The sequence below is a fragment of the Dendropsophus ebraccatus genome, chromosome 2 (assembly GCF_027789765.1).
Source record: "Dendropsophus ebraccatus isolate aDenEbr1 chromosome 2, aDenEbr1.pat, whole genome shotgun sequence".
Classification (NCBI taxonomy): domain Eukaryota; kingdom Metazoa; phylum Chordata; class Amphibia; order Anura; family Hylidae; genus Dendropsophus; species Dendropsophus ebraccatus.
The window spans coordinates 118,428,938-118,444,487 of NC_091455.1; the positions used below are offsets into that span (position 1 = coordinate 118,428,938).

The 15,550-nt window shown below is 39.2% G+C and overlaps 1 protein-coding gene and 1 long non-coding RNA gene across 7 annotated transcripts in view; one reads left to right on the forward strand and one right to left on the reverse strand.

The window, feature by feature from the left end:
* The window catches only part of LOC138783454 (dynein axonemal heavy chain 5-like), a 245,444-nt gene that overhangs the window by 22,760 nt on the left and 207,134 nt on the right, over positions 1 to 15,550 (reverse strand). For all 6 annotated transcript variants that reach the window (XM_069958163.1, XM_069958164.1, XM_069958166.1 and 3 more), the window contains 8 exons: positions 11,916 to 12,086; positions 9,770 to 10,148; positions 7,658 to 7,929; positions 6,998 to 7,162; positions 5,624 to 5,891; positions 2,956 to 3,077; positions 984 to 1,331; positions 167 to 355 (listed from right to left, as the gene is read on the reverse strand). In XM_069958163.1, coding sequence (XP_069814264.1) covers positions 167 to 355; positions 984 to 1,331; positions 2,956 to 3,077; positions 5,624 to 5,891; positions 6,998 to 7,162; positions 7,658 to 7,929; positions 9,770 to 10,148; positions 11,916 to 12,086 — 1,914 coding nt within the window. The remainder of the gene's footprint in view (positions 1 to 166; positions 356 to 983; positions 1,332 to 2,955; positions 3,078 to 5,623; positions 5,892 to 6,997; positions 7,163 to 7,657; positions 7,930 to 9,769; positions 10,149 to 11,915; positions 12,087 to 15,550) is intronic.
* LOC138783456 (uncharacterized) lies at positions 3,666 to 8,625 on the forward strand. Its single transcript, XR_011361692.1, has 3 exons — positions 3,666 to 3,790; positions 5,947 to 6,133; positions 8,544 to 8,625. It is a non-coding gene; the product is annotated as an uncharacterized lncRNA (long non-coding RNA).

A 15,550-nucleotide genomic window follows, 5' to 3' on the forward strand; every position in this document is an offset into this window, starting at 1 on the left:
GAAGCATGCTTAGTTAGTATTTTACAGTGCTACACCGTATTTAGTGTGAATTGTCAAACCCAATGCTAAACATAGCTGGATGACATTTACTTAGGTGTACTGAATGATATTTATGCATCCATGCATTCTCACATACGGAAGCCCAATGTGAAAAATAAGCTGGTACCTCATGTGGAATGTAGTCCTCTGGTAATTTTTCCAACATCTCATCTGCAAGGCGTTGGACTATAGTCTCTCTCGTCTCTCCTCCACCTCCCCCACTGTCCTTTGGCTGAATATTGACTATTGTGCTTAAAGTTTCATTTGCCATGTTTGTCTGGTAGGTTATGTCTGCATTGGGATGCAATCCAAACACCTTTAACAAAAAACACAGAATTATTTATTATTGACCTAGTTTTAAAACAAACATAACAAAAAATGAAAATAAAACGTGTACAGTAAAAAGCAAATACCTAAAGTAATAAAAGCATGAGTTTTTATTTTACAAAATTAAGTACTGTATTTCTCATTTTATAAGACACACTTTTTAACAAAAGGGCAGGCCAAAACTGTCAGATCGCCCTCACTGCTTCCCTAATAGTCGGGCAAAGTGCTAATTCAGCAATGTGTCCAACTGCAGAGTGAACTGTGCAGCTACCGATAGCTGCACAGTCCTCTCCCCAGCACTGATACAGTATATGCCCCTTTTTGACAGACAATGGCCCAGATTTATCAATCTGGGCCGACGTGTCTGATTTTTGTGTCAGACAAATAGCAACCAATCACAGCTCATTTTGAAAACAGAGATCAACTGTGATGGGTTGCTATCTGCCCAAAACAAAAACCAGACACATTTTTTTTGTCTCTGGCAGATTAATAATTCTGCACCAAAGTATGCGTTCCTGAACAGAAGTTACCAGATTTAGTTAATGTTATAATCATGTAATTTCTGATGTATTGCCAAGTTAGAACAACAGGGAAAAAAAACAGAAAGGTTTTATTACCTGCGGTGTGTCCACCATTGGCAGCTGCTCTATGTGCTGGAGATACTCATCAACTGTTTTACCCTTAGGGATTCCATAGCCTTTATAGAAACAGAATTTGTCAGTAAACATGTGCTCTCCAAACCAGACTCTAGCAAATGTGTTCAGCAAGGTTTTATCGAGATCATCAGTGACACGACCACCGTACTGCACTTCTCCCAGCATGTAGCGCAGACAGCTCCAGTTCACTGGACGTTTGGTGCCAATGTCATCTAAATGATTCTGCACAAACTGCACACTGGCAGCAAAGTCTGCTTGGTTGAATTCATAGGGAATATTCCATCCTAAAGGTCCAAACTTTCTTCTCTCCTACAAGGAAATAAAATAAATATAAAATGTCACTATGGCTTTTTTCCCATAACCAGCCAGATACAAACTATGTTGTAACAGCCTGACAATGTCAGCATAGGAAGAGAGATTTACTGTATATTGCCCCTCCCCCCCTAGTCTGTGCAGCGCAACTCACTATAAAGAACTATGCAATGATGCATTCTGTATTATAAATAATGCAAATCTCATACACTCAGTTCAGATTTACTCCCTACTGTTTTCAAAGATGTCCTGGTACAATCTGCTGCAGAACTTCTTTACACACGTTTTTCTTCTACTAATTTACCTAAACTAGATTGGGACATTCAGGATTGACTGGGAAAGCTGCACCTACTGCATTACAACTGGTATATTATTTTTTACTATATTTTTTGCACTTATTTCTTACAGTTATTAAGATGCATGCAAGCCTGACATGACTACACGCAATGCCAAGTGACAGGGATGGTGTAAGTCTGGGATTGGTAAATGCCAGGAGAATATTACCTGCCTGACTGCATTGTGGCAACTTTAAAGTTAAGTGTAGGAGGGATAATGCAATGGGCTGTTTTTCAGTGGCTGCCTATACCCCTTAGATTTAGTGAAGGGAAATCTTAATACTTCAGCATACTAGACATTTTGGACAATTTTATACTTCCAGCTTTAATTTGGTCCATATAATTTGGTCCATAAAGGCATGTTTAACTGCATAAAGCTGTTATAACTGTAATAGAGAAACCAACTCAATATTAATGCCTATAGATTTAGAATGGGACGCCCTAAATATTCCTGTAGGTGCAAAGTGTGGGTGTCCCAATACACTTGTCTATACAAAGTAGGCCACTATATATACTCTGACCATTACAAGGGAAAGCCCTGATACACAGAACATCAATGTATCCATCACATGAACAGGATACACTTCAGTCCACTGATAATAGGCAATAATGACTCCCACCAAATGTCAAAAAGCAGAGACCTTAAAAACAATGGGAAATGGATACAAAAATTAATATAGAACATGGAATAACTTTTCATTATAGATGAGAATATATTTGCTAGACCTGGACTATCCCGTAGGCTATGTTTCCATATGCATGAAGACATATGGGTATGAAACCACAGCCCTTGCATTCTCCAATGCCATGAGATGTTGTCAAGACTTTCACTAACATTGCACAGTGTGTGTGTTTCTTCAGTCTGACTACTAATAAGCAACAGCAGAAAAGTAACATTTGAAAAGTGCAAGAGTGAAACGTGAAAAATGCCATAAGGTGTCACTGTCATTAAGAAAAACTTTCAACATGTCATAAAGACATGGAGAACGTATTGATCTGACCAAGTCTGAGTGTTCATACCAATAACCATTGTGGGAATGAGCTGAGAGAGGACTGCACTGCAGCTCTGTGTCAGTGAAACAGTTGGGTTCTATAGACTTACATTAGGAGCCCGGCTCATCACGTTACACAGAGGCGGGAAAGGATTGTGCTTAGCACAGTCTTCTCCCAGCTCGTTCAGTACAGGTCTGAACAGGGTCTCAGACTCAGCCTGACACTATGACATGTCAAAAGGTTTTTCTAAAAGAACAGTGACACTTTAATATTGTCAAGAACACCATTGTTACCTGCACTGTTGTATGGAGAAAAGCTACTGCATAGAGCAGTGGTTTCCACTGTGGCACATTGGTTACATCTAATAGTTCCTGAGAAACCCCAGAATATGTCCTCTTTAATCCGGCCTTTACACCTGTTGACATAAAGAAAACCATTTTTATGAAGGGTATTTCCTCCTTTACCAACATTGGTGTGAATCATGTGTCATTAGTGTATCAAAAGGGAAACTATTATAAAGGACAAAAGAAGGAGGTGGCCTGAGGTGATAGATATGAATTATGGCCATAATGCTATCAAGTACAGTTGAAACGACGACCATTTTCATTGGACTGCCCTCATTAATTGACAAATAATGGACGTTATTTTATAACAAAGGCGGGTATTCATATAATAATAGTCTCTATTTGTTGATAAATAGTGGCCATCCAATAAAAACGGCTGTTGTGTCAACCGTGTCTGAACATAAGAATGGCTCTAAACAGTTTTTGTTTTTTTGAGCGGTTTCTTTATTGAATAGATTGCAGCTAAAGACTCATTAGCATGCTTTGTATTAGTATAAATGTTTTGAATGAAGATAAGTGTAATAAGTGTGAAGACTTACGGTCTTATTACATCTACGTTTTAAACCCTTGGTGCTAGGGCATTTTTCCCAACCTTACAAGGGCAATAACTGGTGATGTACCTATGTGAAACCTTTTTTTTTTTTGGCAGGATGAATTGCATTTTTCCACACAATTGCATTATGCGGCACAATTTCCAGCCCACAAACATCTCCTCTTTGACTCTTCATTACAGTAGGAGACCTGAGGTTGTGCATAATCCACTGCACGGACAAATTACCAAAAGGTATCATGCTCATTAGTGGACTGCTAGCTACAGCGCATTCGGGTAGGGCCCGGAAGCTGACATATTCCCTTTAAAGTAAAAATAGATTTGTTTCCCTGTTACATATCATAAAACAAAGCACAAATCCGAATTAAGATGAAGGACCCACATGCAGGCAGATTTGTATACTAAAGACTTAATTTTGTAGCCTTTGATTCAGAATACAACAAAATACTGTACATGTCAAAGCAATTTACTTCCATTTGCCTAGTCCCACTGCAGACTAGTTTTCAGACAAGAAAATCTTGTCTAGCAGCCCTAGTGATAAGTAATGATGCTGAATGGGCACACCACAATAAACTGGCCATACTATAGCACATTCAATTATTCATCTAAAATCACCCATTCTTTATTCAATAATAATTGCTCCACAAGAACTATTGTAACAGCTGGTTTCTGCTGGTCTGCTAATGTTGGAGGAACCTCCCATGGTCTAGTCTCATAATTCCTGCTGCAACATTTTCTAAAGGCATTTGAGAATTCAAAACCCATCATGTGGCCTATAGAATTTGACACAGAGGGCAGCAGCGAGGAGGGCAGCATGGAACCCGGTTCTTTTTCGTCTCTTATTTAAACTCTTTCTAGTAGTAAGTGTTTGCACAAGAAATACCACTTTATATATTTGCAAAAAAAAGACACATATGCAGTTATTTCAGTGTTAAGTAATCATACAATGGTCTAATTTTATCTATTTAAAAGGCATTCATTGTACAATAAATATATAGTCAACTAGCATATGTTACATTTAAATGTATAACTTGCAGCCCCTGGTCCACAATCCAAAAGCTGTTATGGTCCCTCACTATCAGACATTAGTTATAACACTGGTCTCCTCATATAAAGCAGAAGGTCCTTCCCCCCCCCCCCTACACACACACATTTTTCAACCTTATTACACTCCTCCGCTATGTTCACACAATGTCTCTTTTTTGGCTGTTTTGCAGTCATTTTTTAAACACCTGTTATTTTTGGACCAACATACATCTGTCCACAAAAACATCCACAAAGCACCCAAAAAGAGACATTGTGGGAACATATAGCCCTCTAGTGCTGACTGTCATTCTTTTTCTCACCAGTATATTTGTCCACAACAAATTGCTGCAAAAAATGAATGAGCTGCTGTCAGCCAGTTCTGACAAAAAAACATATACATATAGTAATAATAAATTCTAACATGTAGATCCCCCATTCCTCCCTACCGCTCGATTCATAGACAGGGCTCAAAGTGTCAAAAAGAACAGATTGCCACAAGAATTTATGATATTCAGGAATATGTTACAACAGTCATGCTAACTGAACTGAAAGGTCGTTTTAATAACCGAGATTGGTAAGCCGCGTAAAAAGTGAAATACTTTCTTTTCAGCTATTTTTATACAATGTTAATTTTCACACCTAACGTCAATCTCAAGTAAAAATTAATAGGAACACATATGGTAAATATTATATAACCTAATCATATGTATAGCTTATGAGTAAATAATAACAATTCTTTAATAGATGAGATTCCTAGTGAGATCAATGAAAAGCAGAAAAGATGAAAAAGTGCAGTCTAGACAAACCACAAAGGGTAAGGAACAATATTAAGAATTACAGCCCATGATGTATAAAATACTGCAATTACACCTGCCCATAATACAGCTCTGTGATACAGCTATATGGCATATGTCAGGGCAGTAATAGGATCAGATCCCATCCTGTGTAAACAGAAAAACCTTTCTAAAACCCTATATAAATTCACAGGAGATCTAAATGCAAGAATTCCATTGTCTAGTAAAGTTTTGGATAAAGATTTACCTTGAGGTGGTTCATTAGTAAATTTTATCGATGATTGCAGCAAATTTATAGGGAATTTGGGGTGGACTTCTGTAGTGATCCAGGTTCTGAAACCTTCATGCACTGTTTCTGTGACAGTAACTGTATCTAGTAACTCATCCAGGAAGTCCAGTCCTAAATGACAGTTCTGAAGGAGTAACCAGCCACCATCTTGCATAGATTGACTTAAAAGACGTCTAGCGTGAACCTCTTGCCCCTGGCCCATAGAAATGGCACGACAAGGAGCATTCTGTGAAGCGAGAAAAGAATATCAATATCAAACAAATTTATTTCACTTGATCTAGATTATACCACGAAGAAATGAGACGTTCTATGGATACAACAGATTCACTGCATTTTAGAGATGAGCAAAATTGATCAGCGTTTGAATCCAGCAGGCTGGCGGCTCTGTGAAGAGGGTGGATACAGCCCAAGGACCCTCTGGAAAATCCCTGGAAAACATGGATACACCAATGGCTTTTTCCAGTTTTGGTTCGTATGAAGCGAAACAAAGCTGCATCACTCTTCTACTGCATTTAACCAGCAGGTTCAGTGAAATAAAACTGCATGTTTAAGATTATAATGTATATGTAGATACATAACTGTAGTAAAGTTTTGTAGGTACAGTACTACCAAATAAGTTATCAGAACTCTCTCTTTATTCCTGGGCGCTTCTGGGTGTAGCCAGCAAAAACACACAGAAAGGAGGGTGTAAGGTGTTAGAGATTCAGACACACTCACCTTTTTGGGTTGTGCAGATACCGGGCACAACTCTATAACAAAGCCTCCAATATGACACCGCAGCTCAGCGGGGGACATCAACACCAAGTGTAGATGACAGTAAGCAAATATGAATCCCACTTGGACCCAGTGGGAAACGGATCCTCTCAGAATGTGGCAAGCACAGGAGTGGACGGTGGTGTATAAGTTCACAGTGTGATCAACCACTCAATGTGCACAGCAGTATATATAACATGCTCCAGGGCAGAATATTCTAAAAACTTTCTATTGAATGCGGCAACACGTTTCAACTCCCCAATACATGGGGGTCTTTCTCAAACAACTGACAAACCACCAACAAATCGACAGAGTGGTTTGTCAGGTGCTTGAGAAAGACTCCCACGTATTAGGGAGTTGTAACGTGTTGCCGCATTCAATAAACAGTTTATAGAATATGTTTTATATACCACTGTGCACATTGAGAGGTTGATCACGCTGTGAACTTATATACCACAGCTCACACCTGCGCTTGGCACATTTGGAGAGGATCAGTTTCCCACTGGGATTCATATTTGTTTATTGTTAGTAACACATACAAATACACATACACATACAGATTTTGTGTTCTCACAGTACCTTGGATTTGGCCAGGCGTTCAATATTTTCTGTAGGATCTGAGCCCATGGACAAGAAGCAAATCAGAGGCGTTCTGCAATCACTTTCAGCCCACATGGCCTCCATATCAAGAATAAAACCTTCAGCATATTTTACACCTAAAGATTCCGCTATGTAATGTCTAGCCTACAAAAAAGCATACACATACTTACAAAATGAGAAGACAATATTGTAAAGGTATTTGTAACTTAAAAAGTGTATGTTATTGAAACAGCAAAAAGATACAAGGCTGCGGTTTGACAATCCAGCTTCCGGACAGGCATGCTAGACATGGTAGCTAAAGATGACAACTAATACCAATATTGAAACAAGAATGATAGCAAACACAACGGCCCAACCAATCACAGCCCAGTCTGGGAAATGAAGCTGAGCTGTCATTGGTTATTATTTGTCTGAGACAATAATGTGATTTATAAATCTGGCCCAATGGCTGTAGGTAATCTCCATTTTGCCTGCAGAATATCACTTTAAGATAGGAAAATCAACATTTGAAAATACAGCAATGGTATAGGTAGCATCACATTATTTCATATGCATTTTACATCCTGTTTTGCTCAATATGACTAGTTAAACATGCTCAATGCTGAATAAAAAATATTTTAAAAAACATATACATTGTACCTGTGCAATAGTGCGATCAGGACACCAGCTTCGAATAAGAAGCAGTTTTCTAAAAGTATCCAGTAGACTGTCATATCCATCAGGTAATGTTGCCTCCTCTGGGGCTTCCTCATCAAACCAAATCTTCCACGCTTTCTCGTTCCTTGCCACCTGGCCAAGTAGGTTATTGAAAGGTGGTAGATTGGATAACTGTACTAGATTCAGCCAGGTCATATCAAGTATCCACTTTTTTGGTTTTGGTTCAACAGAATTCAGATCTAATGTGGCTCCGCCTGTAAGGAGAGAGAATGGTCTCTAATTTTAAAGTTATATTTGCAAATCACCATCTGGAAAACATTATTTTATCATGACACTCATATCATACTTGACTTATTTGAAGTCAAAATGTTGAATCTGTTTGGTTACAACATAGTTTAAAGCTATACTGTATTCCCCCTCCCCCCATACAGCAGATTTGCTGCAGATATCAATATAACTGAAGAATGGAAGACAGTATAAAATCTGCTGCAGATCCTGCATGTGTGAATGGACCCTTAATATGCATGTTAAGTACTATGGAGGAGCAAGAGAAAGTATCCTCTAGACTCTGGACTGACAAATTACAGTCAACCCCACTTTCTAATGGTTAGTTTACACAAGTTATCTTAAAGATTCTCTGACAGATTTTTAAAGCCAAAGCCAGGAATGGATTTGAAAAGAGAAGAAATCTGTCTTCCCTTAATGACCTGTTCTCGATTTACAGCCTGTTCCTGGCTCTGGCTTCAAAAATTTGTCAGATAATCTGTCTGTGTAAACGCTCCATTAGATGTCTGGGGATCTGCTGGCAATTTAAGCTACAGACCATTTTTTATCGATTGTAACAGTTTTTTTTTTTCTTGGGCTACAGGGAAAACAACAAGAAGGCATACTTACCCAGCCAGCTCTACTGCTGCCGGCTTTTTTTTTCTAAGTGCCTGAATTCCGCTGCAGTCCTCTTCTTCTTTTTTGGTTTCCATTAAATGCAGTGAAAATGCCTGCTTAGCCAATTACTGTGCTAGGCAGGTCTTTTCTGTCCACATGAATCACCGCAGGAAAAAACAGGAAAAAGAAGACCACAGCAGGGGAAAACAGCAGCAGCAAGGGAGCCGATCAGGCAGGTATGCTTCTTTGTTATTTTCGATGCAGCCCTACCAACATTTCAAAAAACCCTCCCTGCCCAGAATACACCCTTAGGGTGCCTTCACACCTACCGTATCGCAGCAGAAAATCCGCTGCGGATCCGCAGCGGATTTTTTGCTGCGATACGGTAGGTGTAAAGGCACCCTTAGGGTACCCTAACACACACCGTATTGCAGCGGATTTTATGCTGCTGATCCGCAGCAGATTTGATCTAGATAACTGAACACAGCATCAAATCTTCACCATATAATCTGCTGCAGATCTGCTGCGGATCCTGTATGTGCTAATGCTCCCTATGGCCCCGTTCCGACTGAGCGAAACTAGCGGAATGCCGTTAGCCTCCCTCTCATAACTTCAACGCGGACAGAGCAGGACAACGCGTCTCCCATTATGAGAGGGAGGCTAAAGGCATTCCGCCGCGGAATTCCGCTAGTTTTGCTCAGTGGGAACGGGGCTATAAGTGTACTTGTCATGAAACCATACTGCTGGATTATTGGCGAGTACCTCTCTTTATTCAAAAGTTCAGGTCTCCATGGATACCAACATGCAATGAGACCGTAATGCACGTGACCCCCATTGGATTCAATTGGGGTCACGCCCATTAAAGTCTCATTATATGTTGGTATCCAGAGAATTTCCAGTTTAACAGAGGAACTTGCTGCTGATCCAGCATGGGCTGGTATGACAGGTACATTTGAATAATAAATAGGTGATATTGTTGCGTACTAGATGAGATAGGAATATTGTATATGTAGTTGTAGGTTAAAACTAGAAAGCAAAGTGTTAAATCTGTGTGAGCAGTTAGAAGCTAAATATTATAATAAAATGTTCTTTAGTAACAATTTTAAGCTTTTAGTTAACTGCTTTGGGATTAACTGTTGCCCAATAAAATAATAAAATAAAGAATATAAAACCCCTAAGCAAGCACTGACAGAGAATATATTCATAGTGTACCTTTAATGAAAGTCTGGAATTCATTATGAGATATTTTCTTAGCTTGCAGGTCTATCTTTAATGCCATGAGCAAAGTGAACAGAAACTTGTGGTCTTCGTACAGGCCTCGAGCAGTGTACTTAAACACTTCGAAAGTAAGGTACTCAATGATGTTTGCGATTCTCTTGGCGGTCAGCTGGGATTTTACAGATCTCTCCATTGATAAGTCAAAGATGCCCAGAAACTGGCGGAGTGATGTCTGATACATTACATTTACCAGACTCATTTCCACAATGAGAAAGTAGAGGATGCTGCCACGCGTTGCTACAGGGCGATACTCCTCACGAGCTGTATTAATCTTCAACTCTGTTTCTGCTGCAATCGTCAGCTTCTCACTGACCTTGAAAAACCAAGACCCACAGCACATTTATAATTCATATACATGAATCACAAAAAGGCACAGTTTTGTTCTCAGACATTTACAAATCTTTGGTATTTGGCATCATATATCAGTAAAAATAAGCTGCATATGCTCTTTGCATAATATGATTTTTAATGAAAACAATACTAAAATCTCTAATTCCATCTAAACATTAATGGGCTCATATTAGAAAAATATAAAAAAAATGATGCCATTGTATGATGCAAGTACAATAGAACCTTACAGACTCACATTTATAAGGATTTTCTAATCTTTAAAAATCATGTGCAAATAATTTAACTGCATGTTCCTTGTGTTTATCTCCTGCTTGTGTGTAGTCACTTAAGGCCATATTAAACGGCCCAATAATCCAGGGGAGCGCTGATCTGTCAGTTCAGTGCTCGCTCCCCCCTCGTTCCCTGAGAGCCACCCAAACAATGCTTAGATTGTTCAGGCAGCCCAGTAAAGTCAGCGGCACACTGCTGACGCTGTTCCTATTACAGGGAGAGATGTGCTGCAGACCATCGTGCACGAATCATGCTCGTTCAGCATATTGAAAGACCATCATCGTGTATGTCGGATGATTGTTGCTTTTCAACACATGCTATTACACTAAACAATTATCAGCCTGAGGGGGCGGTAGTCAGCCAAGTAAGGCTGATAATTGTTTAGTGCAATAGGGCCTTTACTCTGAACCTGTGGAAATCTTTCCCCTTCCCTGATATACTTAACTTACACATCATATGGCTACTAGTGCCACTACTTCCTGTCACTCCCCCGTCTTGTTTCAGTGGGGATTTTGTTTCACATGCTATCCAAATGTGTAAGGAAAACAACAGAGCAATGTGTTATTAACAGATTTTTGCTGTGTCTAGTAGGCAGTGAAAGATTACAACATCAGGCTATGTTCACACGCTGTGAACGACCAGACGTTCCGTGACCCCGGCCGGATCATCCCGGTCGGTACTTAAGCACCGGCTGGATGATCTTTCCGGCTGCAGGGTTCTGATGCGGGCGCATCATCGCGCGCCCGCATCAGAACCTCCCACAGCACACAATGAAGCAAACGTCCGAAGCCGCTCGCTTCATTGTGTGAACTGACAGGGTTTCCTACGGCCACAATTCATTGAATTGCGGCCGCAGAAAACTGACATGTCCTATAGATCAATAGGCAGTGTTCACAGCCGATGGCAACAACGTCCATACTTATACGTAGTGTGAACATAGCCTTACAGTACACCTTGTAATAGAGAGGTAATAGCTGTAAAATGAAGATGGAATCAGAGAGTTTTTCACTTTGGTAATCCCAATCACACAACAAGCCCTGGCAGCATGAAAACACATGTTCCATACAGAGCTGCACATGATAATAAATATAAAACATGAATGATTCTTTCTGATTTATTGTGGCATCATTATCTAACCAATTAGACAGGTATAGATACTTTAAAAGTAATAAGCCTGTATTTCCTAATAGGATGCGCAAATGGGCAGCAAACTGAGCCAAACAGATCATGCCAGTAAAATGTGTTGCCAAAAGACAAAGCCATAGGCTTCGGTTTATAGATTCCCATATCCACACAATGACACCTGAGTCTACAACAATATAATTTGGCCAAACTCTTTCATTTTAAACTTACAATGTATGATGGAAACCTCATAACTTACATGAGGTTCTTATTCGGTTAATTTCAGCACATGATGCCAAACACATAACTTTGGTAATATATCATTTATATGCCATACCTCCTCTGCTGTATTTTTTGTAATCCTGAGAACCTCAATTAGAGACTCATCTTCTACAAGAGATCCTTGCGTGCTGGTAAGACGGAATAAGAGATTGTCCTCAAGCTCCTGCATTTTCCTCTTGTTTGAAGTCACTTCTTCCATTAGTTTGACCCTCTCAGCCTCCAGCTCCTAAAGACACAAGGGTAAGGATATGTAGGCTTATCATCAGAATGCAGAATAAGGCAATTTCATGCTGAGCAGTTCATTTTTATGTATAATTTTCACATTTTCCTATCCCTGTATGCAAACATTTAGTAATACAGTCCTTGGTATAGTTAGCATATTTTGGAAAGAACATTATCAGTTGTTTGGTACAATTATATCCCATATATTTAAAGTGAATATCATGCTCAATTCAAGTTTTAAACTGCTAACACTGTTAGATGGCAGTAGATGGCTAGGGTCTCTCTCCTGGTGTACAGTGTTCAGTTTAGGGGGATTCCTAATGAGGGGAAATGAGGGAATACCTAATGAGCTGCAGAGGGTTGAGAGTGACATCCAAACCTAAAGGACGACTGAGCCTTTATAGTGCGCTACAGCTCCTTTACTCTCACACTGACTTGTCGTGGGCACCGTTGGTCCCCTTGGGGTTTCTGCAGGATCTGTCTGCTGCACACCAGACCTCTGTCCACTTTTTATACTCAAGGGTTAAATATGAGAGTAACTTCTTGGTTTGAATCTCTCCTGTGTAGATCAGAGCAAATAGCTACATAAACATGATTGCCTTCCCCTATAAAATGTGTTCAAAGAATTTAACATGGGACAAACACTGAACAGGCTCTAGGATCATATTAGGTACATGATAATCTTAGCATGTACTATAGCAGTAATTGTATTTAGAGAGGCTGAGTATACTATGCAAAAATCTGTATAATGTGATCCCTTCATGACAGTATAAGAAATCTGCAACCTTTCAATGAGAAGTTACATTATCAGTGGTTGTACATCTTGCAGTTCTTGCTCATGTTCATGGCCCATAAGATAAAAAAAGAATTGAATTATAAGATAACAACCTAATAATTGACACTGGCTATGTTCACACAATGTAAAAAAATTGAAAAAACTTACACTTTTTCTATTAAAAAAAAGACATCCGTTATTGACACAATGTAATTGACTTTAATGCAATGCATTTATCTCAATGGGATGACAGACGTCCAATGCACACAGTGTATAAAATGACGGACGTTATCTGCATGGGCCCTTATATTTGCCCGTCTTTTGCAAACAGCGGATGTTATTTTTTAGTTGTTTACACACTGTTTTTTTTCCCACCATCCTTGCACTGTTTTTACTATTAAACTCAATGGACTTTTCAATTTAAGACACACCCAAAGGCCAACCAGTCCACTAAAACTAGAATAATGTACCAACAGCCGTCTGTGCACTGACTGGCGGCCAAACCGCAAAATAACAGACATCTTTTTAAACTCAAAATGACAGACGTCATATTTTCTTTTCAAAAACAGAGGGGGAAAAAATCAATACAGAATTTTAAATATTCTCTCTAATGATATAAAATACCATCAGTCAAAAAACTGAGCTGTAGATGAAGATTGGGGTTGTTAGTACAGACATATGCAGTGCTACTTAGACTACAAGACCTCACAACGCCATTCTTCTCTGTGCACTATGAAATACTGCACTGGATCAGGCCTATCAGATCTTGGCTGATTTTAAATGGGCCCTGTCATTAAAAAAAAAATGTCCTAGAGACATTCAAAAACAGAAAAGTGCAACAGCAAGTGCTAAGACTTGTCATTTACATCATAGAGACATGTCAAAAGTTTTGGATGTGGGTGTCCTGAATCATTAGGTAGGGCCAAAGGAAAGGCTCAGCTACTAATTTCACTCCCCAGCTCACTGTACATAACCAAACTCTTCTCCCACAGTTAATGTGTGGGTGTGAACGCTCAGACTCTGAGCCCAAACTTTTGACATGTCACATCAAAACTGTTCTGCCAAGCAAACAGTGCATACTATTAATGTTCCATGTGCAGCCACACAAAGCTAAAGATGATTTTACAGGCTAATGTCTCCATAAAGAAACACTGGTGAACAAGGCTAAACAGTGCTTCAGGTATTAAATGATATTAATGTTTTTAGTTCACCCTGATAAAGAATAGCAGCTAAACTTGTATAAATGCAGTACATTTATTAAAAAAAAGCCCAAAGCAGCCGCATTCACAAGACTTATTGTTAAGGCAAAGAGAATATGGATTGTATTGCCAGAAGCATTGAACGTTACAATAAAGAAATAAGTGGCCAGATGGAGCACCACGGTACACTTTGATCCTTTCCAATTGTTCCGTTACAGAGAAAGATCTTTATTGCACTGCTGAGGCATCATGGAATGAGTGATGGGAATAAATACTCAAAGAAATTGTGTAAAGCTTTGCTAAAATGTAAAATGTTATTAAGTATCTGAGAAACTGATTTTCTCAGATCTTCAATTACGGTGATCTCTGATACAGTACATCCACAGGAAAGACTGCTCAGACTTTATTTTTTGTCAGGGTTTCCATAGATATCACATATCTGGGGGTTCATATGTCTGATAAACCATTTTTTTAAAATAACGCTTAAATGGCACCAAGTGCACAAAGGACGAGACAATTCAAAGATCCTATTTATTACATGAATACAAAAGTGAATTGACATGTTTAAAACCTTTGTGTGTCCAGCAAGTGGTCAAATGTATGCATTCATATATGCTTCTGAGTTACTTTGCTGCTATTAAAGCATCTACTTTGGGAAGACTTTCCTTTAGATACTGGAAAAGAGCTGGGCGCTGATTTTAAGCAAAAGATCAGACGCTAAATCAAGTAATACTATGTTATGGATGTTACTTAGTATACAGTTATCCCAAGGATAGAAGTAAAGGATATTTAACGTTTTTTTTTATGCAAGAGATATCCCTTACAGCATATTGGCTGCAGCACTAAGATTTTACTCACACTAGATTTCTGGATGAGGTCTCATCAAAGAAACTCAAGAGTCCCAACCAATCAAGGCCACTTAAAAAGAATTGTCCTATGAAGAAAACTACATCCACATTGATGTTTGTGTATGTGAACCTAAACGTTTTAATAAAATCAGATCTATATCTAAGATAGGAAACTACATTTCCCATCATGCATTTCCCTGATTGGTCCATTTGCATACTCGCCCCTTAGCTTTCTTTCCTGCCCACTGCTGTCATTATTATTGAACAGTAAACACAGGACTGTTTTTTTCACTGATTTTGCATCATATCACCCAAATATGTATTCCATACTAGCTGATGATGTAGCAGAGCATGATGTAGCTATGTGCTGCATAACGGGCATCTGTTTACCGGGGGTGAGGGGTGTAGTGTAGTTTTAGGTTTCTTCTTGCTGACTGTGAATGAAAACATTCTAGTTCCATCCAGACTCCAAGAACATCTATAACACTTACAATATACAGAGCTGTGACACAAAATCAGGTACATATGCCTGCACTCAATGACAGCAAACTATAAGTTTTCATATTACAGAAATCTAGGCTCAGGGACACATGTAAGTCTATGGAAGCAGCACAGGTGCATGGAGATGAAACAGATAATGTCTCCT